Here is a 25,468-nt window from a genome sequence, read left to right on the forward strand (position 1 = left end):
TTCCACAAGGCAAACAACAGGCACACAGCACAACAGCCTATTGGAAGATGTTAATTGTTCTCAGGATGAATTGCAGAATTCAGAATTACAGTAATAGAAGGAAACTATACAAGAATAACAGAAAAACCTTAAGTCCTTCTAGGAATATTACATTGGACAGAAAAAAAATAGTACAATAAGGTCACAATTACTCACTATTGTGTACTGCAGTCACACTACAAGTCCCTATAGGAATATTATCGGAATATGGCACCAATGGAGATAGAAAATACCATAAAGTGCAATAATGTCACTTTATACTCATTATTGAGTACTGCAGACACACTTTACGCCCCTGTAGGAATATCATAGGAATTTCGCAGTGTGTTTTCGCCAGGGAATAGACACGCGCAGTCCTTTTCAGTGACATAAGGTCTCAAGTTTAAGTTTCTGAGCACAATGTTTGGGAAAAAAGGGGGATTTTGCTTATATTATATACACGCACGTTCCCGGTACGCGCACAGAGACCTTGGCATGAACGGGTGGGTTGTTTCCAAACTTTTGGAGAGGCGTGGTTAGAGGCGTCACTCCAGAGCGCAGCCAAGTTGAGGATAAAATGTGGATAAGTGATGCTTTAGCGGCTTTGGTGCAAGAATCCCGAGAGAAGAAAGAACCCATCTCCATCTGATGAGAACGGAGTGAAGCGAGCGCATTGTATCTTTGACTTTTGTAATTTATATGGCAGCCAACGAGCGTCAACGGCAGTTCACCTGAGCTCTCCAAATTCCTCTGAAGGTGGACTTTTTAATGCTGCAGGAGTTTTGACTCAGCCAGACCTCTGTCAGGATCTCCACAAGCGTTTGGGCTCCATTCCAACTGACTAAAGGTAAATTATTTCCAGAGTCTACATTAAATCACACTACTCCGTTTCTGTTTCAACATGCATTACTCTGTACACATTTTCAATTAGGCATTGGCTCATTACACCAGCCTCTGTCAATACTGCAGCATGCACAGCTAATTACAAAAGTTCAACCGGTCCTCAAGTGCATGTGCACTGACTTGTACTACATATTGTGAATGCAGTACATTATGCATCACCTTTCTGTGCACATAAGTAGATGCTGTCCACAATGATAAGTAGATGCTGTCCACAATGATATTACAACTGAATTACTTGATCAGCTGTGCAATTGAATAACTTTTTCAACAACTCCCCAATCTTCTCTGTCTTTTTTTTGCATTTTAGACAAAATTTGTGGTAAAAAGTAGTGGTTTCTTTCATTCAGACTACAACTAGTTATCCCTAGCCTGCCAGCTTACCCTTAGTGAACCCCATGAGGTTACCCATGGCACTGCACCAAACCAGCAGTGTCTGCAAGCCAACAGCTCTGCGGTCCAACACACTGTCCTCACCAAGTTCAATATTGACCCAAGTTATTCAGCAAATTTGATACAGAACACCAATTCCAAGCCCTCGCCAAAGATCCTGTTTTGCTCTCTTTACTCGCTTCCTTTGCCAGCTCACATTGTAGAAGAGAAGAGGAGTGTCTTTCTGAGCTGGCACGCACCCCATCCCACCCCTTCCCACTCCATCTCATCCCGTCCCGTCCCAGCCGAGCTGAGAGGATCACCACCGCCACTTATCAGGATGAGGCGCGTATCCCGGGACTGGCTGAGGGGCGTGTCGCTGCTCCTGCTGCTCCAGAATGCCATTTCCATGGTGATGCTTCCAAACTCCACAGGCTGGGAGCAGCTTCTGGACAAGTACCTGGACGAGGAGGGGGACTGGTGGGAGGCCAAGCAGAGGGGGAAGAGGGCCATCACCGACAGTGACGCTCAGCTCATCCTGGACCTTCACAACAAGCTCAGAGGCCAGGTGTATCCTCCGGCTTCCAACATGGAGTACATGGTAAGGGGAAGTGTGTTGTCTGTGCATGTGTGCATGTGTCAGCAGTGTTTCATCATTGCTGTGATCAGATGATTAATGAGATTGACACCTATTAAGTAGTGCATTTAAGTAGACACCACTGTACAATGCACCTTCATCCAGTTCATTTGTGTTGAAACACTTGTTAGTAAAGCTTTGACCCCATTCTGAACTCCCTAAGAGTCTTGCAGCACTGCAGGGCATATAGCTTAATGCGCTGACCCAGTCACCAGACTGGTTGGCTCTTGTCCCACTTGGCTCGCTCACAAGCATGCCTGCATCCCAGCACCTTGGCTTATGAACCCCCATACAAAACCTATACCCACGTGACTGTGGTTGTTTTGCCAGAAGAGAATTCCGCTAAGTTGCCAATGATCACATTACCGTCGCGCTTTTACACATGCAAAGAGATTTGTTTGACTTTATACTTCGCCCGTCACGTGTGTGTACAGCGCCAGATCACTTTTCACAGCGCAATTAGAATCAGAGCACGGCACCTTGGCTTGTTTTACCAGCTGCCCCCTGCACACACACACACACACACACACACACACACACACACACACACACACACACACACACACACACACGCCAGTACTCAGTAGCCTTCTGCTAGTAAATGCGCCATAGACAGCCATCTGGAACTCTTCCAGATGTACTGCATGTCCACTGCCTGACCGCCACAGTGCATTGCCACCAACAGTACTTTGGAGGTTAAAAATCAATACAGTGTGCAGAAGGTAATGAGGTTTTATCATCCTTTCATCTCCACTTAAAGAGCTACAGAACAAAAGGCAGTATTATTCTATGGTAAAGGCAAATAAACAGTTCCTGCTGGGGGTAATTGCTGGGCTGTGTAATTGTATAATTGAGAGGTTGGACTTGAGGACCCCTTGTGGGTGTGTGTGCGTGTGTGTATGGTTTTGTATGTGTGTGTGCATGTGTGAGCTGTGGGGGGGGTGTATATACGTGTGCGTACATTTGTGTGTGTGTGTGTGCGTGTGTGTGAAAGCACTGCTCTGCCTGGCAGGCTCCTGGTTGAGGCACGCTCTAGTGGAGAAATGCTGAGCCAGCAGTGCACAGCTCCTTTCTACTGTCTCCTGTTACAGTTGGCTGGCTTTTTTAGCTTCAGGGGCACCCAGGGGTGAAATATGGAGAGGCATGCAACAAGAGGACCCGAGGTGAGAGACAGAGCGAGACTTAGAGAAAGAGAGAAAGAGAGAAAGAGATAAATAAAAATAGAGTTCTGGAAAAGATAAAGCAGATTTGCAAACGGAAAGGAGAGGGATAGAGATAGATGGAGGGAGGGAGAGACAGAATAGCAAAACAGGTGTCAGAATCATTGAAAAGTAGATGAGGAGGTTGAATAAGGGCGAGGTGAGATGAAAACTGAAGGAGGGAATGAGAAGAGAAAGATGGAGACAGTAGGGAGCGATGAAACCAAGAAAATGACTTGTGAAGATAAGTGCTGAAATCTGATTTATGATTCAGCGGATGTCAATATCTCTCAAGTTAGGGGGAGGGAAGTTACTGTTCAAGAGCACATCATTTTGAAGAGCGCTCTCTCTCTCTCTGTCTCTCTCTCTCTCTCTCTCTGTGTCCTCTGCTTTTCCTTCTCCCTGAATTGTGCTGCTGTCACCTTTCAGAAACCTCACAACTTCACTGTACTGGAAGACTTCTTAGGTGTGCTCTCCTGCTCTGCCTACACATTCATGCATGCAGTCGCACACTCACACACACACACACACACACACACGCACACACACACACACACACACACACACACACACACACACACACATCCTCCATACACACATACATACCCATAAGTCAGTGCACCATCAGTTCTGTTATTGTCCACCGCCGCCGTATTAAACCGCAACCCGAATGACCCTCTGTGGTAATCATAACAGCAACTCTCACAGATAACATCAAGCCAAATCCCTCCCTCTCCCTCTTCCGTTATCTCCCCCCTTCCCCTGTCTCGCCCCCCCCCCCCCCCCCCCCCCCCCTCAACCTCCCGCTCCCTTATCCCTGTGGCTCCGTTCCCATTCTGTCATTATCCAACACAGCGGCCCAAGAATTCCCCGGATAAGCATTCGCACTCCGTAGTGATCCACAAAAAGCTCCCTTCCCACCCGGCAGCCTCAGTAGGGGACAGAGGTGTTGCCTCGGACTCAAATGTTGACCCACAGATATAAACAGACAAGTGTCAGCGTTTGAAGCACTGTAAGACAAACAGACGGCATCATGGGAGAAAGGGCTGTCCCCTGCCTTGACGTTTAACTAGGCTCGGCTGGGCTCCACTTGGGTCTGAGGTGCTGGTGGTGTTTGTGGTTGTAAAGATAAAGCTGTATTGACATCCTTCTGCTCAGGATGACTCAGTTGTGCACACATGGATTTGCAGCAGACGTTAGTCTGACATTATTTGCAAATAATTATTTGTGTTTGTTTTTGACTCCCTGGAACACCAGATGGGTGGCGTTACTGCATCAGAACAGTCTGTCTGTCAATCTATTAGGGTTCGACCGATATGGGATTTTGAAGCTCAATACCTCAATACCATTTTGATATCGAAGCTATCGATAGCTGATATTTTGTGCCAATATTTTTTTTTTTTATGACCACTGTAACTGTGATTAAGCCTATACTAAAACTCAACTAAACTTGACTTGACTTTACCCCAGACTTTTATTCATGGCAGGACAATCCTCTGAAACGTAATTTAGATCATCATGCAGGGAACTAGTCACCTTTAGGTGACAGTCATCTTTTTGATCCCAAAATAGGGCACTTAAGGTGAATGATTTCTGAGTAGTTTTGTGTCTGCCCTGGTATGTGTCACCTTTTTCACTCTCCATGAGTTTGCATCCCTGATCATGGGACCCCAAACTCTCTGTTTAAACCCATATTCATGAAATTCTTTTAGAGTTACAAACTCCTTATAGCAGGGTGACCCACACAACTGATGGTACCAATGGTATGAAAAACCTTATGGCATTGATTACTACCATTAAATCAATTGTTCACATTGTTGAACAATAAAATATGCAAATGAAATTAAATTTAATTGCAGGGTTTACAGTTTTTATATAGCTGTGGTCAGGAAGAAGCCTCCATATCGGCGGTGGACAACATTAACTATGTTCAGCATTTAATAAAAGCCCAATATCAGCTCGATATATCGCAAAACAATATATCGATCAAACCCTACTATCTATCTACTATTTTGGATCTACATCATGACTTCATTTGTTGTGTTGGTCAAACCATGTTCCTGTTATAACATGATGATGGGAAGATAATGGGATTCTCTGGTTGACAGAATCTAAACAATGGTCAGCTGCAGGGCCTCTGATATGAGTTGATATGGGCTGGAATGCCGAGCATGAAAATGGAATAACAGCTACTGTTGCCGTGGGAACAATGCTGGTGGTTTGGACAGTGAGTTCAACAGAAACACGCACACACACAAACACATGTAGACACATACGGACACACTTTTCCCTCACGTCCTGTACAATATTGTTCTCTATCGATCTCTTTTTTTCCCATTGCAAACTTTTTATACAGTGACCCATTTGCTTTCTCCTGTTTGTCCTCTTCTCTTCCATCCTCACTCTGCCTTTTTTTTTCTCAACCTCACTTTCTCCAACTCCCATATCTTTCTCCTGCTTTTCACTATTTCTCTGCATGCACAATTGACTATGAACAGGAAAACCCAAACCTGCAGAGGAAGTTTACCCTGCCGTACCCTCTGGAATGCAACCAGATGACCCGGGAAGAAAAAAAAAAAAAACTCTGGCCGCAAATGAGGTGTTAAGCGAAATAAACAATGCAGTGTGCGCAGCGCTGAAAGACTTTAGCAGGGGAGGTGTTTTTCTTTACGGGCCCCAGCAGAAGTGCGGTTGGGGGGGTCTGGGTTGTGAGGCCTCCCCTGCTGCGCTCACTGTGCAAACAACAGCAGCTTGACAAGCAGGCTGCGCTATGTACCAGATTCAACAGCTCAGAAATATGTGTCTCGGTCAACACTTTCTGAGCCGCTTTCACTGTGAGTTTCGATATTTGAGGAAGATGGGATGATTTCCTAGGCTGGAAAGTTGCCGCTTGTATTTATGAAAGACGTGCTTTAAGAACAGCACAAATCATCCCTTTTTGATACAAACCATATTCAGCAACTTTCCTCTCCAAGACACTCTAACCAGAGTTTTGGTCATCGTTGGCCTGAATCCCAGCTGTGGCCACGCTCAAACTTTTTCGGAGCCATAATCATTTATTAATGGCCAACAGCAGTATGTTGACCTTGTTCCAAGCACATAATTTCCACAGTGCTGTGGTTCACAGATCGTATGGCAATTACCACAACTCATCTGTAATGTGTGTCAGTCTGCTTATCAGTGTAAACACATTGATTATTTTTTGGTGTGGGGCTACTTGTCAAGAAAATCGAAGGGAAAAATGACGCGGTTGGAGATGAAGGTTATAATTGACTGGTTTTCTTCAGCGGTCCCGCTCTGCGGATGATGACCAGGCTTAAATATCTCCAGTGTCTCTGGTTCGGTGTCATTAGCCTGATAGCCACTATTGGGGCAAACTGGGATAGCCAGGACTTATTCATTTTTTACACCACTGACATGCCAAAATGAACAAATAACCAATATTGTCATTGTTTTTGCATCTCGCTGTCAACAGAGATCATTTCTGAGCTGGGCTAGAGTTTCATATGAACAAATAGTAGATTCTAGCAATTTTACAAACATTTTAAGTTCGCCCTGGTTTTTTCAGTCATCGCTTGGCCTTATTATGCAAGACAGATTATAGGCTACAGTAGGCGAGGTTGCCTTAACACTGGTACACTCCATCTACACAGGTGCAGAGCCCAATGAAAAATAGACTCCACACCACCATAATACACCCCCAATGGTTTATTTGTATGACAATTATGTAACATTTCTACAAGCCTTTGTCCGGGAATCTGATATACCTCACTATGCAATCACGTCAGAGTCGGCCATTACCTCAGTGTCGTTGATTTTAACAAACAGGCCCCCTCAACAGCCAGCAGGATTCCCAGAAAGAGCTGAGGAACCTGCTTGAAGAGTTAATTTGCAGCGCTGCCAGACATCCTGTCGCTAGGCAGGTGTGTGTTTCAGGAATAATGCGGAGAGCAGCAGTTGTTTCTGGGGGGACTGAAGTGGGTGACGGACGATGGAGGAGGAGGAGGAGGTGGTGGAAGCAGGGGGGTTATTTTAGGGCCTGTTATTGGATGAGATTTCAGTGAGGGTAAGCTATGACTTCCAGGGCCCAATGTGTGAAATGTGAAAACTTCTGACACCTCCACTGGCATACTAATGCATGTGCACATACACACACACACACGCACATACATACAAACACACACACATGCACGCACACACTAAGAGACTCATACAAATCCCCTATATTAGATATCCCACACTCAAGGTGAGAGTGAAGGTGTGCAATTAAAGGAACATACAGAATCCTTCAAAAAGAATTACAGCTGGTGTTATTCTAACTTTTTTATGGAAGGACCAGAATGTAGGTCAGCAGAGAGGAAGGACACTCTTTGCATTCCCAGAAAACCCCAGAATGGGAATATGATCCCTTAGTATCCAACCAGAGCCAAACTCGCCTGAGAGGGCAATTCAGAGAGAGGTAAAATGAAACAAAGGCTTGCACCCAGACGCCTCGCCAGAGACATATGGAAGGTATTACTTAAGGAAAAACAGCCCATGCTTTTGCATTTTTTGAATAGCCCCCAATCTTTAGGGAAAACCCATCCAGGGCAGCTCAGCTGAGCAGCAATCAGAAACTCAGAAACGTTCTCTTTACGACAACAGCAACACATCAGCATAGTTCTGCACTTAGTTTAGAGGTCAGTGTATTTTCTATTTTGCCACAGTTCTATTATGACACATGCACATTTGCAGAATAGTAACACTGGTATGTGTTTGAATAATACCCAGTCACTATTGTCAGACAGCACCATTCACGGCTGAATGATTCCTCTACAGCACTGAATATCTCCATTTACTTAGCTACTAGGCATTCTATAACTCTTTTAAGCCCCCTGACCCATTAGCAGGTATCAGCAGCTTTGCATTGCTGATTTCCAGCAATTTATCAGCAATCCCTCTCTCCTCCTGCGCAGGTATGGGACACAGAGTTGGAGCGTACGGCGGAGGAGTGGGCTGAGACCTGTCTGTGGGAGCATGGTCCTGCCGGCTTACTGCCCCAGATAGGACAGAACCTGGGAGCCCACTGGGGAAGGTAGATGACATGTATATAAGAAAAGTTATTACATGGCTTTGTTGAATACTCAATTCTGATTGGCCACTGAACGTATTCTGAGGTCTATTATTTCTAACAGGGCGCTGTTTCACATGTAATCATATCACTGCAGTTGATTACTGGAAACAAACCCTCAGCTACCCTAGGTTATAAACATGCAAGATTTTTCCAATATTACTTTTAATTTATTCAGAGAAAACTTTTGATTGCTGGTTAGAGGCTCAACGGCAATCTTACCGGATTTGTTTACTTTGCTATGGTTGCCCATGGGTGGTAGCTACAGACGTTTTTACAGCCCTGCTGAACTTTGTTTTTTGGCTGAAGCTTGTAAATTACTTTAGCTTGTAATAAAATCATTTTAAATCAAGCCGGAGCCTGGTGTGATCCTGTCAGGGCTTATTTTGCAATAAGGACCAGCTTGCAGCTTATCCCATATCCCTTGCATATCCTTTACCGCATATCTCTAAACACATTTTGAAGAACATTATTATAAATCCTGTGGTTTGGGGCAAAGGTAGTGTGCATATGTATATTGATTTACAGTTTACATTTATTGCAGTTGATCTTTAATAGCAGGCAGCACCTTTGCATTAAGAAGCAGACATTCTTTCATCTATTGTAAGACTTAAAGGTCCAATCTGGGGCATATATATTTTTTGTATTATAATTATGTACATGCACATAGATTCTATAATGGTGGGAGTTGATAGAGGCGGATAGAAAAATAATCTCTTTGCACCCAGCAGTGATAAGTAAGCAGGTCAGCAGCTTTAATGCATAATGCAAACTCCTACTGCAATAGAGACAGACTGCTATATTATGTTTGGGAAAATTGCAGTCATATGTACGCTTACTCATCTCTCTAGGTATCGTCCACCCACATTCCATGTGCAGGCCTGGTATGATGAGGTGAAAGACTACTCCTTCCCTTACCCTCAGGAGTGTGACCCCTACTGCCCCTTCAGATGCTCCGGCCCAGTCTGCACTCATTACACACAGGTAGCTTGGATCATACCATTTCATCAGTATGAGGATTATGAAGACTTTGTCCTTCTGATGAATACTACTATTTTGTGTTTGATGTTCTGTCCTGTCTCTCTGTCATCCCCCATGCAGCTGGTATGGGCCACCAGCAGTCGTATTGGCTGTGCCATCAACTTGTGTTACAACATGAATGTGTGGGGGCAGATTTGGGCCAAGGCTGTCTATCTTGTCTGCAATTACTCACCAAAGTAAGCACATTTGTTCACATGTACTTAACAAGTCAGTTACAAATCTGGTACTGTGTCATTCTAATGTGTCAGTATCATTTGCTACTGAAATTGATTGTTTTCACTCATGGCAATTTGCATTTCTCAGTTGAATTCTCTTAAAAAACAGCGGATACTTTACCTGTGACTGTTGCTAGTTGTATTCATTGTTTACAAGCTGTATGTGTTGTGCTCAGTAAGTCCACTCTCACTCTCACTCTCACTTGTGTGACCTGAACAGGGGAAACTGGTGGGGTCACAGCCCTTACAAACATGGAACCCCATGCTCTGCCTGTCCCCCCAGCTATGGAGGAGGCTGTAAGGACAACCTCTGCTACAAAGGTGTGTGTGTGTGTGTGTGTGTATGTGTGTGTGTGTGAGAGAGAGAGAGAGAGAGCAAAATAGAGAAAAATAGAGAGAGCATGTTTTATAGATGAACATTCAGAAATCTCTTATCTCTCTTCTTATTTGACACTGTTTTTTGTGACTCTACTTGAAGATGATGGCTCCAACATTCCTCAAGAGGAAACGGAAGAAAACAACTTCATAGAACCAGAGGCCCCCCGTACTCCGCAAAAGCCCCGGCCCCGGGCCCCCAAGCCTGAAAAACCTGAGCCTCCCAGTCTCCCCGCCCCAGCCCCCACCAAGCCCCCCACAGAGGACCTGGAAAAGAATGAAGTGGTCAACACACAGCAGATGTGTAAGCTGCCATTTAACTGTTTATTCTGGATCTAGTTTCATCTCAAAATGGGGGGTGTAGGATCTGGTTTTAGGGGTGGGAGGTGCGGAGAATAGTAGGGAGTATAGCATGGGATCCAGAGGAACAGACAAAGTAGTTTTTCAAAATCTAGTCAAAAGTTAGGAATTTGTGAATAGCTCCCCCCTTATTGTTGATCAAGCAAAAATGGATAACGAGTGTAAAAAAAAAAGACCTTGAACGGAAACGTTTTTCTTGCAATTTATCTCAAATTGCCTTGATGTTCTGCAGCCTTTATCTGTCAACTCGCTGATTAGCCCTGACAGTTTTTGAAGTGTACTTAATATTGCAAGTCACTCTTTGGAGCAGGGAGGGGAGTTCTATTTTAGCGTGATCTCCTGAGTGTGTGTTTGCTTTTGGCCGGCTGAGAAGGGTTGAGGGGTGAGAGGGGCTGGCTGTGGTTTTTAAATGGCTTCCTCTCTCCAGCGAAGGGGCCTGGGCCTGTAAGCTGAGACAGTTCCTGTAGTACTGCTGACCACCCTGAACCCTGCTGCAGGAAGTCCTCTCTTTGGTTCTTAAAGCATCACAAGAATAGTCTTCACTGGGCTTCACTCAACATTCAGAAACAAGGTGTCTGCTTCAGGACAGCCCATTGCTGCATGATGGTTCCTGTATGAGTACTCAAACGCCTAGTGTTTGTGTTTATGTGTTTCAGGTCAGCTTGTGACCTGTGACACTAAGCTACGAGATCAGTGTAAAGGAACACCATGTAATAGGTACAGTAAGGATGAAATGAGATAAGATTACCACAGCAACACGTAGAAGAAAAGACTTTTTCACTTCATCAGAGTTATTAGTCAAGAATGCTAATATTCTCTGATGTCTTCTGTATGCATGTACAGGTATGAGTGTCCAGCTGGATGCCTAGATGCTACAGGAAAAGTTGTTGGGACAGTGTACTATGAAATGGTGAGTACACTTTTTAGTTGATGCATAAGTCCATGGGCTGAGTAATCCAAATGATGTGGGGTGACAGGGTGGACAAGCAAGACACTGAACCCCTACCTGCTCACTTATTGCGTCAGCTAAATGCCTGCCATGTAAATGATATTGTCAATAAAGTGGAGTTTGTTTTATCTTTTTTTGCAGCAATCCAGTGTGTGCAGAGCTGGTCTACATGCTGGCGTCATAGACAATGATGGAGGATGGATGGATGTAACTAGACAAGGGAGAAAGGACTTCTTCATTAAATCCAACAAGAATGGAGTCCAGTCTCTAGGGTAAGGGCATAGTATTTACAAGGACATTGCCACAAAATTATACCAATGAAAGAGCCATATTGGTAAAATATACTGAAAATTAACATTAACTGAAAATAATGTAGTGTCACGTCATGTGTGCTCTCTCTTGACAGAAAATATCAGAGTGCTAATGCCTTCATAGTTTCCAGAGTTACAGGTTAGTCTGACAATTACATGACACTGTAATTATATAGAAAAACGCAAGTTGATGAGCTGTCTTGGTTGACATAGAGCATATTTCTTTCTCATAGTCAAAGCCATCACATGTGAGACCACGGTTGCACAGCTGTGTCCATACCAAAAGCCTGTAAAGCATTGTCCAAGGTAGGAACCTGACTCTTTGTCTGTCTACCTGCCTGCCCGTCTTTTCATAACTTAAGACCTCACTCTCATGTCTTTTCAACTCATTACACATTTCTAAATATTCTCTTTTCAGATTATACTGCCCAAGAAACTGTATGGAAGAGAATCCTCATATATCCAGAGTAATTGGCACCAGAATATACTCTGATGTAAGTCCCTCATTATGAACTTGAATGGGTAAAATCTATTTACCCATTAGAGTTATCTCATTTGTCCCATTGACACAGAGACAGTGGAGTGGTCACACAACTGAATCAACATCTCTCAAACTTTCCCTTTTCTATTGCATGCCTCTGCAGAAGTCCAGTATATGCCGGGCAGCGGTCCACGCTGGAGTGATCAGGAGTGATGTGGGTGGTTACATCGACGTGATGCCGGTGGACAAGCGGAAACAGTACATTGCCTCGTACCAAAACGGCATTTTCTCCGAGAGGTACGGGATGGCGCGTGGCTAATCCACTAGTAGCTAAGCTGACCCGAGTGGCTAGCGTGCGTCAGCAGCACGGTTAACTAAACTCTCAGGGGAAAAATAGAGAGAAAGAACCTCCCCAGAAAGAAAATAGAGTAAAATGCTAATATAGGCTGAATTGAAATACACAGTGAGTGGGGACTTTGCAATGTGCATTACAGAGTGCACAACAGTGTGATGCAGAAAATTCACATTCAAAATTCATTCATTCCCCACCCACCACCCCAATAGTAACAGCAAAGGAGACACTTTAAGCTTATAATAACAGTTATAGCAATAATAATAATACAGAATCCTCAATGGCAATGGAAGAGACAAAATAAATGCAAATGAAAATAGAAATAAATTTTCTTTTATAAAAAAACAGAACATCTCTGGTATACTGTCATGGAAATTGGGAGAGTAATGGGTATGTCAGAAGTCTAATTTAAAACTTGGGAGGAAAGTGAAGGGCTGATCTCACTAGGGTTTAGTGAAGAGGAGTGAGAAATAAATGGCTCACAGGTAGAGAGAAATTTATTCAGTCTGCCCTCCCTTGTGTACCTAATCTTTTCAAGATGCAGGCAGTTCATTAGATCTCTCATCCAATGTATATGGGAGGGTGGATTAGCACGCTTCCAGTTTATAAGAATTAATTGCTTAGTAATTAGAGTAGAGAAGATGAGCGTGCCCTTATGTAGATGTGAGAGGGGGGTGTTTTTTGGTGGTAGGCCAAAAAGGGCAACCAGCAGACAAGGGTCTATGTCTTTACCTAGTGCCTCAGATAAAGAAAAAAAAAAGGTCTGCCAGAAAGAATGCAGAGCAGGGAAAAGCCAAAACATATGCATTAAGGACGCAGGGGCCTATCACTAAGGGGATCAATATCACGTTTAATTTTAGACAGCTTAAGCTTGGTCCAATAGATACGGTGGATGAACTTAAGTTGGATAAGGTTGTGGCGGGCACAGATGGAGGATGAATGGATTTTGTCTAAGACCTCTTCCTATTTTTCTTCTTAAAACACATAGTTCAAGTCAGTCTCCCACTGCTGTCTCACCAAGCACACTGGGGAAGGCATGAAATTTAAAATCAGGTCATGCAGAATAGAGATGACTCCTTGCATGGACAACTCTAGAACACTGGCGTTTTAGGTGGAAGTTGTGAGAATTGTACGAATGTTTTTCTCATGAAATAACGCATTTGAAAATATCTGAAAAGGTGAGTGTTAGGCAGATTAAATTTAAGTGATAATTGGGAGGAGGCTATGTGTTATCTATATACAGTATAGGTCGTTAAATGACTTGATTCCCCCTCTAGACCATATCTCTAACACATTATCATGTAAGAAATGAGGGAAAGCCAGATTGTTATTGCAAGGAGAGTGTATAGGAATTCATTGCAAGCCAAAATTGTCCTGCGAACTGTCTCCGGATACAGAGTGGGTTATTACTTACATAGGAGGGAGACAATGGCAGTGGGGATCATAACAGGGCAGATAGAGATAAGGGTGTACAAGAGGCTTCCGCCAACTGAACCCATGCAGGGACCCAATCACTGCAGCCATAGTGACCAAGATGCTGTAAAAATATTTGCAGCCCAGTAATACACCTGAAAATCAGGGAGGGATAAGCTTCCTGAAGGTTTTGACCTTTGTAGGAGAGTTTTTTGGATTATAACTGGACCATAAAGGAAGATATAGCTTGATCTATTGCTTTAAAAAAGGAGGGGCGGTTTGAAAAAAGATAAAGAAACTTAAATAACACATTCATCTTCACAGAGTTAATAGGACTAGTCAGAGACAATGGGAGAGAAGTTCAGTGTGTAAAGTCGTGTTTAGTGCACTCTATTGCTGGGATGAAGTCCTTTTAATATAAATCAGCAAACCTCCATGTGATGGTGATCCCAAGGTACTTAAATTCACTTAATGCCCTTTGGCTGACCACTGATTACGCTTATACCCAGCACCAAACTGGTTTATAAGATGACCTGGGGCAGGGAGGTAATAGGGTTCATAAATAAAAAGTACTACATCGTCGGCATAAAGAGATATTTTTTGTTCCAAACCCCCTGATACAATGTCACTGGCACCTATTGCCTATTGGCGAGGTGCTCTATAGCTAAAACAAAGAGGAGGGACAAGAGAGGACACCCCTGTCTAGTCCCACATTCAAACACAAAGTAGTTAGAAGAGGCGTCGTTGGTCCGTACATAGGCTAGTGGAAAAGTGTATAGATGCCTAACCCAGGTAAAAAAAAGCGTTCACCAAATCCAAATCTATGCAGAGTGTAAAAGTGGTTGTCCCATTCTACATGGTCAGAGATGAATGAATAATGTTTAACACCAGTTTAATATTGGGCTGCTCTATTTTTAATGAAGCCTGTTTGGTCCGTGTGAGTTATTTCTGGCAGGCGCCAAACTATGAGCCAAGATTTTAACAGGGACTTTGGCATCTGTGGGGCGAAGACTTATGGGCCTAAAGCTACCACAGTCAAGTGGGTCTTTGTCACTGTAGCCATTTTTTTCATGGTCATCCATTTCAAGGTGCCAAAAGCATTTTGACAGATGAAGAATATATTGAATGTTTTGATTCAAGATTATGTCCAAATAATCATTTTTAGTGTGTAGTTCAAAATTCTTCCTACATAATAAATTCTCAAAGTTTGAAGGAGAATGAAATGGGATATGATTTCTGTTCACAGAGAAGGGAGTTTGTGGTCACTTAGAAAAAGACTTTGCCTGTGAGGCTGACCCTAATAAAGTGAGAGCATGTGTTGAATCGGGCTGTACCAGTTTCTAACAGCATTAAAGGTATAGGTTTAGCCTCTGTTTAAGGCTAAAAGTGACCCACATACTGTGTAGTCTGTTCCAGTTTTTTTATGTACAGTAAATTTCACTGACTTTGGACTGTCCTGCAGAAGGACTGTTGTTAACATGACCTGTGTAGAGGACAGAGGGACTACCCCCCCCCCCCCCACACACACACACCTGGCCTGTCCTCTTTCTTTCTCTCTCCTCTCTCTGTCTCTTCCCTTGTCTCTCTCCACTACATTTATCTTTGTAACACTGCTGAGATGCCTGACGTCTGTTAGTATCTGCCTGTCATTTATCTGTCTCTTTTAACTTCACATCGCGTCTGTCTTTGTTGGAAGTCCCTTGTGTTTGTGTTTAAATGGAGGTTTATCTGTTTGCTCAGGGAGCTCCAGCCCCTATCTGTTTGTGTCCTATCTGTCATCAGAGTGTTTGGCTACATACTGACGTGGACATTTTGCTGTAAAACCTGAAGTCTATCTGTTTGTGTGTGTCTGTCATCTACGTGTCTCTGTAAAAGGCTGGGACATGTTCTGTATCTGACACATGCCGCACCCAGACTGACTCTCTCTTGTTCTGTTCCCTGCAGTCTCCAGAACCCTCCTGGTGGAAAGGCTTTCCGGGTGTTCGCTGTGATTTGAGTGCCCCAGAGGGCGGCTTCACCAAACAAAACGCGCACTTGGGCTGTTGAATAGGCGGCAATCAAGCCCTGTTGTCAAACTCAATGACTGAAATGTTTCTGGCTTTGCTACACTCCGGGGGTCAGAGGTCGTCTCCATGACGGCGTAAACCAAGCAACGAAAACTTGACACACAAAAACACACGATGAGAAAATGTCAGCACTCGCTCACATGGAGTTATGTTTTCATTTTGTCATCTTAGTGGGAAATGGTTCTTTTTATATACTGTAAATAGTTCAGAATGGTTTGCTAATATTTTGTTGTACATATTTGTCAATAGTATCTCTCTTGTTTTGTTTTTGTGCCATTGTCTTGCCTAACAAATAGTTGTCTACAAGTATTGATTATAGAAAGCCTATGATATAGCAATATAACGGCACTTAAGGATGAATCTATTATTTTTTATTGTCAATGTTTGTGAGAATGTCTCATTTGACAGTCTCAAGTCCGGCACATTGTTACTGGTGCTCTGGGAAAGTGTCTTATCATATTTCTAAATAACATAGGGGGACAAATTGTTATGCATTTATTTTTATATGATTGTGTTTTATATCAGTATGATTTGTAAAGGAATGCTGCTATGTGTTTTTTTATATATATTGTTATTGTTATTCCCAGTTTGATGTGTTTTTTTTTTTTTTTTTTTTTTTTCAGATAATGTGGTTTGGTTAAAACTCCCTGCAGGTCAGGAAGTACACACATCCCTCAGAGTTGTCATTACAAAACCCTATGTGCCAGACTTCATCATGCATCTGATTTTACTGGATGTCTGTATCCCAATGCTGTTTTTTAGGCTATATAGATCCATCTCCATTTGATACTGCTAAAGAAAAACAATACTGCACAACAGTTTATTACAGCTGGATGACATAATATATGCCTTGTTTTACACTCATGTATCGGCTTCTACAATATAAGCACCCTTCTCTCAGCTACTGAGCATATGCTTATATTGGAAAAACAATGTCATATTTCCTATCAATGTGCTCACATTGAATATATAGCATTATGTGGAGTGTTATATGGGAATGGTGATACAGTAAAGCAACAAGGTGTATCAAGGTGCTGTCCTCGTGGACAATGAATTGTATTGTTGTCTCTGTTGCAGTACATATATTTTCCCTACCTCAGTTTGTTAGGAAAAGTTCATTTTGCAATAAAATATTACAACCACAGTTCTCTCTCAGGTGTTTCTACCCACAGAACAGAAAGAGTTAACATTTCATGTATGTTGAAATCTGTCCTGCATTGCTAAATATGTTACTCAAGCTAACGTGCAGTGCCATTTTTGAAATTTACAGCTATACTGTAATGACTGTGGCACTAATGCATACTGGGGGGGGGGGGGGTCCATTTGATATTTCCCAAATGCATCGTCAAAAGGGTTTTCACACTGGTTTTATTATTAGACGTCATAGTCAAGACCTGATGTTTTGTCACTCTACATGCCTGGTGACAGGGTTAGGGCTAGTCATTGTGAAACATTACTATGAATACATCTGTGGAAAAGCACTGGTGTTGCATTGCAGATCTGTTTGCTCCTATCTTACCCAGCCATTCCCTCTCTCCATCTTTCACCCATGCTACAAATATCATTAAACGTAAAAAAAAAACAAAAACCCAAAATTGCCAGTAATTCCATAAAATGTATGTCTGCTTCAGACTAAGTTTACTATTGGATTTCCTACTGAATATTTGTGGTGGTGGTGGTAGTGGGGCAGTGCATGCCTTTCTTGAAGCTTTCTTATAATTAGCATGATAACTCCGACACGTGTTTACTTGTACTAATATATCCCAGCGTCATACACCATAGTGCCTAAGATTAATTTCACCAATCACCAGTCAGGGAACCTGGGTTGAAACATAAACTCTTAAAAAAGTACCTGACAATAACTTCTTGAGAATCTGGTGAAGTTTATGAGTTGCAGACTTTTTGAAGAAGTTTCCTCTTAATAATAATTGTCTGCATATGAAAAATAACTACTTTATTGAATGGAATGTACGGTGAACTGAATCTATCTTGAGCTGGCCAAATACTTTTGGCACTCTGAAATAGGGGAACCATCTACACAAAAGACTGTGGTTCTTGAACAGTTCATCTGATATGGCTCATAATACTCTCATATTGAAGCTGGCAATCTGCATTAAAACCTCATAGTCAACGAGTCATTTCACATTGCACTAACCCAGAATGATAAGACTACGGAGCCAAAATATCAAACAACAGTATTGCTGTCATAATACTTCAGAGGGTCACTGAAGTGGTAGGTTCTGTGGGCTAGATGAGGGATAACCGCTTCACGACTGAACCCGATCCCCGACACTTCCAGGTCCAGTGCTCCAGTTGTGGGAGAGCGCCACACTACTAATGTGGAAGTCTCTCAGGATGTGCTACCACCCCCCAACATCCCTACCCCGTTGTTCATTCATACCTTGGAGAGCGGAAGTGTTTGATTTTATACCCCAGCTTCCCCCTTAGAGCCGGTCACAAGGGAGTGGAGTCGTCACTCCTCATTTGCCTCTGAGCAGCAATGGAGCGAAATGACCAATCCATAATGGGTTCCACCATATCCATGTCCGACAGTGTTACGATGTCTGGAGGGCTGCAATGAGTTGTGACTCAAGCTGCCAGTCTTAGTTATGGTCCAGAAGAGTGCAACCAAATCCTACATGATGGGTTGAATTTACAATGTGTTGAATACACAGCTACTGGCCCAGTAACACCAAGGTGACACAATATAAATGGAATCTTTTCAAATGGCTTTTTCGTAAATGTTTTACAGGTGGCAATGGGTGGAAATCGTAATTAGAGAGTGACGGATGTTATTGCACACGTGGGAGAGTACATGCTTCATGCTTCATACCGAGCAAAGCACGGCGACACATTGACCCTCACAATATATGTAAAACTACTTAGTTAAGTCCCTGTTGGATGTGAACCAAGTGAAAAGGGAGACAAACAAAGGCTGGCATTGTGTGTGTGTGTGTGTGCGTGTGTGTGCGTGTCTGTGTTTGATGGAGGTCAATGGTGTGATGGAGGTCAAAAGACCTTTGGCAGCGTCTATTACTTCAGTATTACTGTGCAACTGCCCAAGAACTGTTAAAGGACACTGTGCATGAAAAACAAAAACACCATGTTCAAATACTCACACACCTCACACACGTGCACGTGCATGTGCATGTGTATGTGCACACACACACATGCATGCACATATTCCTTCATGCACTCACACTCTGTTTCTGTGATGTTTGCATTAAAGCCTCTCACTTGTGATAGGCTGAACTCTGCAGGAGAAGGGGCTGTGGAATGATTGATAAGGCATCCGTGTACACTCAGGTCTTGTGAGAGAAAAGAGAGGCATACATCAGACAGATGTCAAAATTCACAGCAGGGTGCGGTGATAGGTGGCTTTTTGAGGCCCTGAAGAGTGAAAGGAAAGGAGAGGATGAGAGGGATAGTAAAAGGGGGGGGGAGCAAGAGAGAACCTGAAGGCCAAAGACAAGAGCATAAGGTATTGATTCTCTGACACCTTCATAACAATGACACATTGGGACACCTTCTCAGCTCCCACACTCTTAACCTAACTTTTTAGAAAAAATAAAACAATTCAGGTTTCATAAAATAAAGCTTTGTAAGATATCTTGCATCCGTTTTGTGGTTGAGCAGTTTTAAAACCATGTCAAATATCGTAAGTAAAGATGCTGCATGGCTTCAAATATAATTAAGTACGAAGTGGTGCAACGCATCAGTTGATAGAGAAAGATCGTTGTCTGCTCTGATATGTGAACCACCAGACAGACAAGGCTGCATTAGGAGCAAACTGACAGACAGACAGACAGCCACGGGCCCATTAGGACCGAGGAGACGGAGCGCCGCGAAGACAGATGGGATGAAAGACAAGCTCGCAGCTAGCAGGGTCTGCATGGTGCCACCAGTGTTTTCAGACTGTCGTTTAAAATAAGGAAGGCCATTAATAACCTCCTCACTCTGCTCTGCTCAGCTGCAGTCTGGCGCTTCGCGCAGGGCTAAATGTGGCGCTGCATGGCAGCAGACTGGCAGAGTGTGTCAAAGAGACCATATATACCTGAGAAGAGAGGGATAGAGAAAGAGAGAAAGAAAGAGAAAGAGAGAGACAGACAGAGACAGAAAGTTTGTGTGAGCTTCTGCGTTTGTCTGCACTGCATGTGTGTGTAAGCGCTGTATATTTGGGTTTAATTGTATTACTCATGTTGGATAGTGTTCTTTTCACTTACTCACCTGTTTGTTTATGTGCTATGTCTATGCCGCCTGTCCTACTATGGTTGGATGTGAATCAGATAGCAGTGATGCAGTCAGAGGAGCCGTCAGCACCGAGGTGAAAAGTTATGGTTGCCAGTGGTAATGACTGTGTTCCTTCTTGTCAAACCTTTACTTTGGCAGATGAACAAAACATAAAATCTGACAGGGAGTGGGTTTTTTCCCCTCATGATCCAAAAATATTACATGTACATAGCCACACTGTGAATGTGTTTTTGCAAAGATGGAGTGGGTACTTTGGTGGAGAAAAAATAAGCTTTTCCTGAGTGGCAAGGTGACTCATATAATTATTGAGTTATTTTAGGCCTTTATGCTTTTTAAACAAACCTCTGACAAATCTTAGACATTTGATTTATAATAACCATTCATTACCAACTGGCTCTCCTTTGACCAACCCGCCCAACTATTTGACTGAAATTGAAAGTCCTTAAAAGCTATAGCGTGCATTCAGATTGCTCCTCCAGTCCAGTCAGTGAATTCTATTGAAATGCTAGATATTTAAATTGATACGTGGAATGTGCCAATCAGGGACCAATGAATGGATCCATGGATGTGTCTATCTCTGCTTGAAGATTTGATGTATATGTTGTGTATATGTTCATGTGCATGTGGTCAAGTGGACCGCTGTTTTTCCTGGAAAAGCAAATTATTCCACCTTGAAACAATCAAACCCCATTCAAAAAGGGTTGCCTGTAAAACGGTCTACAGTAGGTACCATCACACCATAAACCACAAGCATAACCATAGAATATCTGGAAAACTGTTCAAGACTTCACAACATGCAGAGCAACACATGCCACAGTTACATGGTTCCCATATTGGACTATTATGTTGAGGTGTGAGCAATGTGACCTAATACTGTCAGACCAAAGGTTACTTTCACGTGAATGGCTATGGACCTTGCTGGTATAATCTGTAATGTGAGCCTTAGTGGTGCATATCCAATCCTGGAACAAAATAGTGCCATCTGAGAGTGCTGAAGTTACAGCAGCCTACATGTTGTCAACAAGTCAGACTTGGCCAATGTGCTCTACCAGGTTAATTGCAGGAGGCTTTAACAGATCAAATACTCTCTCTGCTTTCCATTCCAAGACAAATAAATTAGGCTTTTGCTGTACTACCAGGAGAAAAGGTTCCTTTGTTTGACAGAAAATAAAGAAAATAGGAGCTGTTGCTCCTGCAAGCTTATTTCCTTTATGTATACCCAGGTGAGTAGAGCACAGGATAAGGAACATCTGACGAAGTTACGTTTTAATGATTAAACTATACTCAATACTGAATATCTATGCTTTTACATATTACTCAAGTCCATGATCACACGTGCACGCTGCTTCTTTTATAAAACCTAACCTTTGCACATGCAAGACACTAACACCAACATTTGCTCCTCCAGCCTGTATAAATGAGTGTCAGTGAAGCCATTTTATGCTCTGGATGCAGATGTGGGCCACATGTAAAAGCCTTCCTAAAACAAGCACTGTGGAATAGGGAAAGCCATGCTTACAGTACCTCTCCAGGAGAGGCTGGCTGCCTACCAGGCTGCACTGGTGTTAGATCTGCCCCGCAGAATGAATAATGACAACTCCTCATCATATCTAGACTCCCCAAAAAAGCCAATTCAGATCTCTGCCATGGAGGAATGTAAGGCTTGTAGCGTGGACCAATTTTTACAAAAGCCTTCTAGTACTACTTAGGTCTAACATCATCTTATGGACTCTTATGGAGATGTTTGTGCCACAGTACTTTCTGACCTTTTGGCCTTAATCGGGACTTTATCTGTATCTTCATTCAATATATTCTTACAAGTGAGTTTTGTTGTTCTTGTACTTGATGTGATTCTCTTACTGAGAACAACCCAAGTCATTCAAAAAATTACAGTATCCCCTGAGATCACTAGATACACCAGAAGATAGATGTTTTAAAGTAGCATGACTTTTAGGGTGCAGCCTCTGAATGGGCAGGCAAAAGAGAGAAAGAAGAAAGAGTCCAGCAAGCTGGGAGTGGAACAGAACCTTTCCTGTCTCTCCTGTTTTCAGATGTGGGTCAGCTGAGATTGTGATGATAATAACGATAATAACAATACTACATCTTGGGAACTTGGCGTCAGTTCTCATACACAGAGCCATGGATAATAAAGGAAATGACTTGGGTTTCAAAGAAACCCTGGCTATCCAAAGGCACAATCAGGAGGGCCTGCATGTAGAACAAACACTTGTTTGCAGGGGAAAGAAAAATAAATGTTGAGTAAGACTTGGGACAGAATATAAGATGCCTGGCAAGACAACAAGGAACAGTCGCGGAGCTAGATGCAGTTGCGTATCGTGCCCAAACAATAAGGCCATGCATGGCAGATGGGCACACACACTCCTTTGCAGTCAGTCATAATAGAAAGAAGAAGGAAGTGAGAGAGTCTTGGGCCAAGACCTAGAGGGCCCAAGGGTAGTGCATGAAGAACAGCATGAAAAATGAAAAATAAAAAAATAAAAATCATAAAACTAGTCCATAGTAAACTACATCAAAGGGAATCTCAAAATAAGTTTGTTTTCAAGTTTTTGTGTGAGTCAGCAAAAAATATTCTTTTTGTAGCTGCCTCCATCACAGGGAACAGGAGACACACTTTTGACCAATGGGTGAGATACCAAACACGATTCTGTGACAGAAGTGTGCTACTGTATTTATATTGGGATCATGGTCAGGGAGCACAGAGTGCAAAATATAAAGAGCTGCGACGAATCAGGCGCCGGCGATGGGCCGCAAACTCATGAAGGAGGCTGTCCCTGGACTCTGACGTCATCACTGACCTTTCAGTATTTACAGAAGAGGTTTGATTTCCACTCTTTTTCCATGCTCACACATGAGTCGTTGTGGAGCGGGCCCTGGAGGTAAAAGAGTAGCTTTGTCCCGGCCTGGACGGTGAGCACTGGAGCCATGTGCTTCTGCCAAGCCAAAAGAAGGGCCCACAAGCCATGGCCATTGAGAAAAGCACAGGCATCACCTGTTTTATATTAAATCTGTCAGATTAAATAAGGAAGCCAATAACCTGCAGCACTCAAGGTGCAGTTTTAGCCAAATGTGACCCTCTGCTCCACTGATCTCGCTTGTTAAAACTGTTTTCAAACCCAAGAGAGGGACAGAAATTCACCAAGAATCTGCACCTGACCAACTGATGGACTGTTGTGCTAAATGAGGTGCATGATTGATCAAGAGAAGAAGATGTCCTCCTGGGGTTTCAGGACCAAGCCTGCATCCACAGTCAACACCACCGAGCAATTTGGCTTCTATTTTGGGTAGTGTGGTTTGTGTAGATTTTAGACTGAATAAATATCGCAAAAGACCTAACCTGTACCTGACTACATTTTGTTTCATGCATCAATATCAACTTGAAGTTTCTTACACAGATTGTATGCTGCTCATTCCTCACCTTATGCAGTCATATAACATGGACGACAACCTGCTTATCATACAGAAGAAACACAAAGCCATTTAAACTGCCCCTTCATAGTACTCCTTGTGCACCTCCACAGTGAGACGCAGTAGGCAATATTGCCCTCTACAGGGCATACATATTAGTCACACTTGTCTGTCCCCAGTCATTTTCAGCAGGAGGAGAGGCAGTGATGAGTTGAAGAGACACAGCACACACCATCTTCACATTCAAAGACCATTAATTAACCACATGTATTGATCTTATGAATAATCCCACAGTGTTTGGCAAGCTTGAAGATCGGGGGCAGCAGGGTGGCGTAGTGAGTAGGGTGACCGTCTGTCTGTCAACCTCTTGACAGCAAGCAACCGCCCTGCTGGAGTGTCCTTTAGCAAGACACTGAATCCCTACCAGCTTCTGGGCTGCTGTTCTGTAGCTGAACCTGACCTCTGACCTCTCTGTGGAGGGGGGCAAGAGAAAAGACAAATTTCTCCTTCAGGGAGCAAAAAAAAAAGCTGTTTCTAGTATTTATTTCTAAGAGTTTTCCAAACAAAGATAGTAAGTGAATAAACAAATTAAAAACAGTATTTAAAAGAGGTGACATATACAGTAACAGCTACAACAAAAACAATATTATCATATTATAATGCATTGACCACAATAATAATTATGATATTAATAAGGGTTGATGAAGAAGACTAATCAGAATAATAGCTGTTGAAGAGCTGTTATGCATTAATCCTAAGAATATGGGCTATAATTTACCAAGTGTGTCTGGGTTTGGGAGACGATTAAAATGAATGAGATGGTCGCATGAAGGACCTGGTCAGTGATCCAAAACCAGCCACTCCTTCTCTTAGAAGGTTGATGAATACAGCTTCTGGTCTCCAAATTAGCTGTGTGCTAAAAAACAGGCGTCTCATCACTCTTGTGGGATTGGAGGGAAGCGCCTATTTTATTCCTCTATCTTCTATTAGAAGCTGAGTGTGATGAACTGTGGACTCAGCCTCCCCCCTGTTTCTATGAGAAATGCCACAGCAGCAGAACAGTTAAGTCTCCAGAGATCCAGCCCAGGGTTCAGCCTCACAGTGACAAAAAATGGACCCCAATTTAGAACACAAAGACTGGGTCAAACCAGCAGGAGGTATAGCCTTTCACCAGGACTGATCCATTCCTTTCCTTTCATTGTGTCCTTGCTTTTTTCCTTTCTTCTTCCTTCTTCCTCCTATTCCTCTTCTTCCCCCTCCGCTTTGCCCTCATCCATCTACATCTCTCCCTTTCTCCTCATCGTCTCATCGCCCTCCACTGCCTCTTTCCTTACCTCCTTTCTATCCTCCTTTCATTCTTCCTCTCCCAGGACCATAAGGATTATCATTGTAGTTTGCTTATAAAGTTCATCTTCTGATTCATATGTGCATTTACAACTACAGTTACCAAACTTCCCTAAACGCAGATGTACACTTTATCCCGTTCTCATGTGTTACTTTTTCTCAGCGCCATGTCTTATATGGCTATGATTTAAAATGGAGAGCCATGAAAGCTGTATCTGGTAAATTACCTTGACAATAAATCTCCACAAGCAGAAATGCTGCTGCAAATTGAATCTTACTCTCAGTGTATTCTGCTAAATATTCTGGTTAATTCAGTGCTGTAAGGTGCCCCTGTAATGGCCAAACACACTCTACTTATCGTCGTCTGTAAGTAAAGGACCCTTTCAAATCCCCCACTCTCACGATTCACCTTCTAGTAAAGGACAGATAAGCCCTACAACCACTTCTACTTCTAACTGTTATGGAGTAAATCACAAACATGTCATGGCTGGATCCTCTGGGACTTTCTGCAGCATTCCTGTCCTGTGCTGTGTGAACAGCCAATGTCCTCCTTGCAGGACCAAGGACCCAACCAGCGCAGAACGAACAGCTCACACCACTTGCTCTGAGAAATGGACATTTTTTTCCCTTTCCACCATTGCTTTACTC

General features: G+C 43.0%; 1 protein-coding gene across 1 annotated transcript; it reads left to right on the forward strand.

Moving 5' to 3' along the window:
- Nucleotides 1–716: 716 nt before the first annotated feature.
- Nucleotides 717–16,937, forward strand: crispld1a (cysteine-rich secretory protein LCCL domain containing 1a). Its single transcript, XM_071525293.1, has 15 exons — nt 717–865; nt 1,503–1,891; nt 8,082–8,200; nt 9,088–9,220; nt 9,338–9,453; nt 9,713–9,813; nt 9,971–10,171; nt 10,884–10,944; nt 11,071–11,137; nt 11,318–11,448; nt 11,583–11,626; nt 11,721–11,793; nt 11,906–11,981; nt 12,132–12,265; nt 15,678–16,937. The coding sequence occupies exons 2-15, from the start codon at nt 1,631–1,633 to the stop codon at nt 15,727–15,729; spliced, it is 1,569 nt and encodes a 522-aa protein (XP_071381394.1). The 5' UTR covers nt 717–865; nt 1,503–1,630; the 3' UTR covers nt 15,730–16,937.
- The last annotated feature ends 8,531 nt before the right edge of the window (nt 16,938–25,468 follow it).

This window comes from Centroberyx affinis, unplaced genomic scaffold, assembly GCF_046629955.1.
Source record: "Centroberyx affinis isolate AG114_WGS23_722 - 3 ecotype Tasmania unplaced genomic scaffold, CSIRO-AGI_Caff_v1 ptg001285l_1, whole genome shotgun sequence".
NCBI lineage: Eukaryota > Metazoa > Chordata > Actinopteri > Beryciformes > Berycidae > Centroberyx > Centroberyx affinis.

Excerpts from the sequence above, each read along its gene's own strand:
- crispld1a (XM_071525293.1), top strand. The coding sequence starts at position 1,631 with ATGAGGCGCGTATCCCGGGACTGGCTGAGGGGCGTGTCGCTGCTCCTG. Across the intron at positions 1,892-8,081 it reads CTTCCAACATGGAGTACATG|GTATGGGACACAGAGTTGGA; the intron begins GTAAGGGGAAGT and ends CCTCCTGCGCAG. Across the intron at positions 9,221-9,337 it reads TCTGCACTCATTACACACAG|CTGGTATGGGCCACCAGCAG; the intron begins GTAGCTTGGATC and ends TCCCCCATGCAG.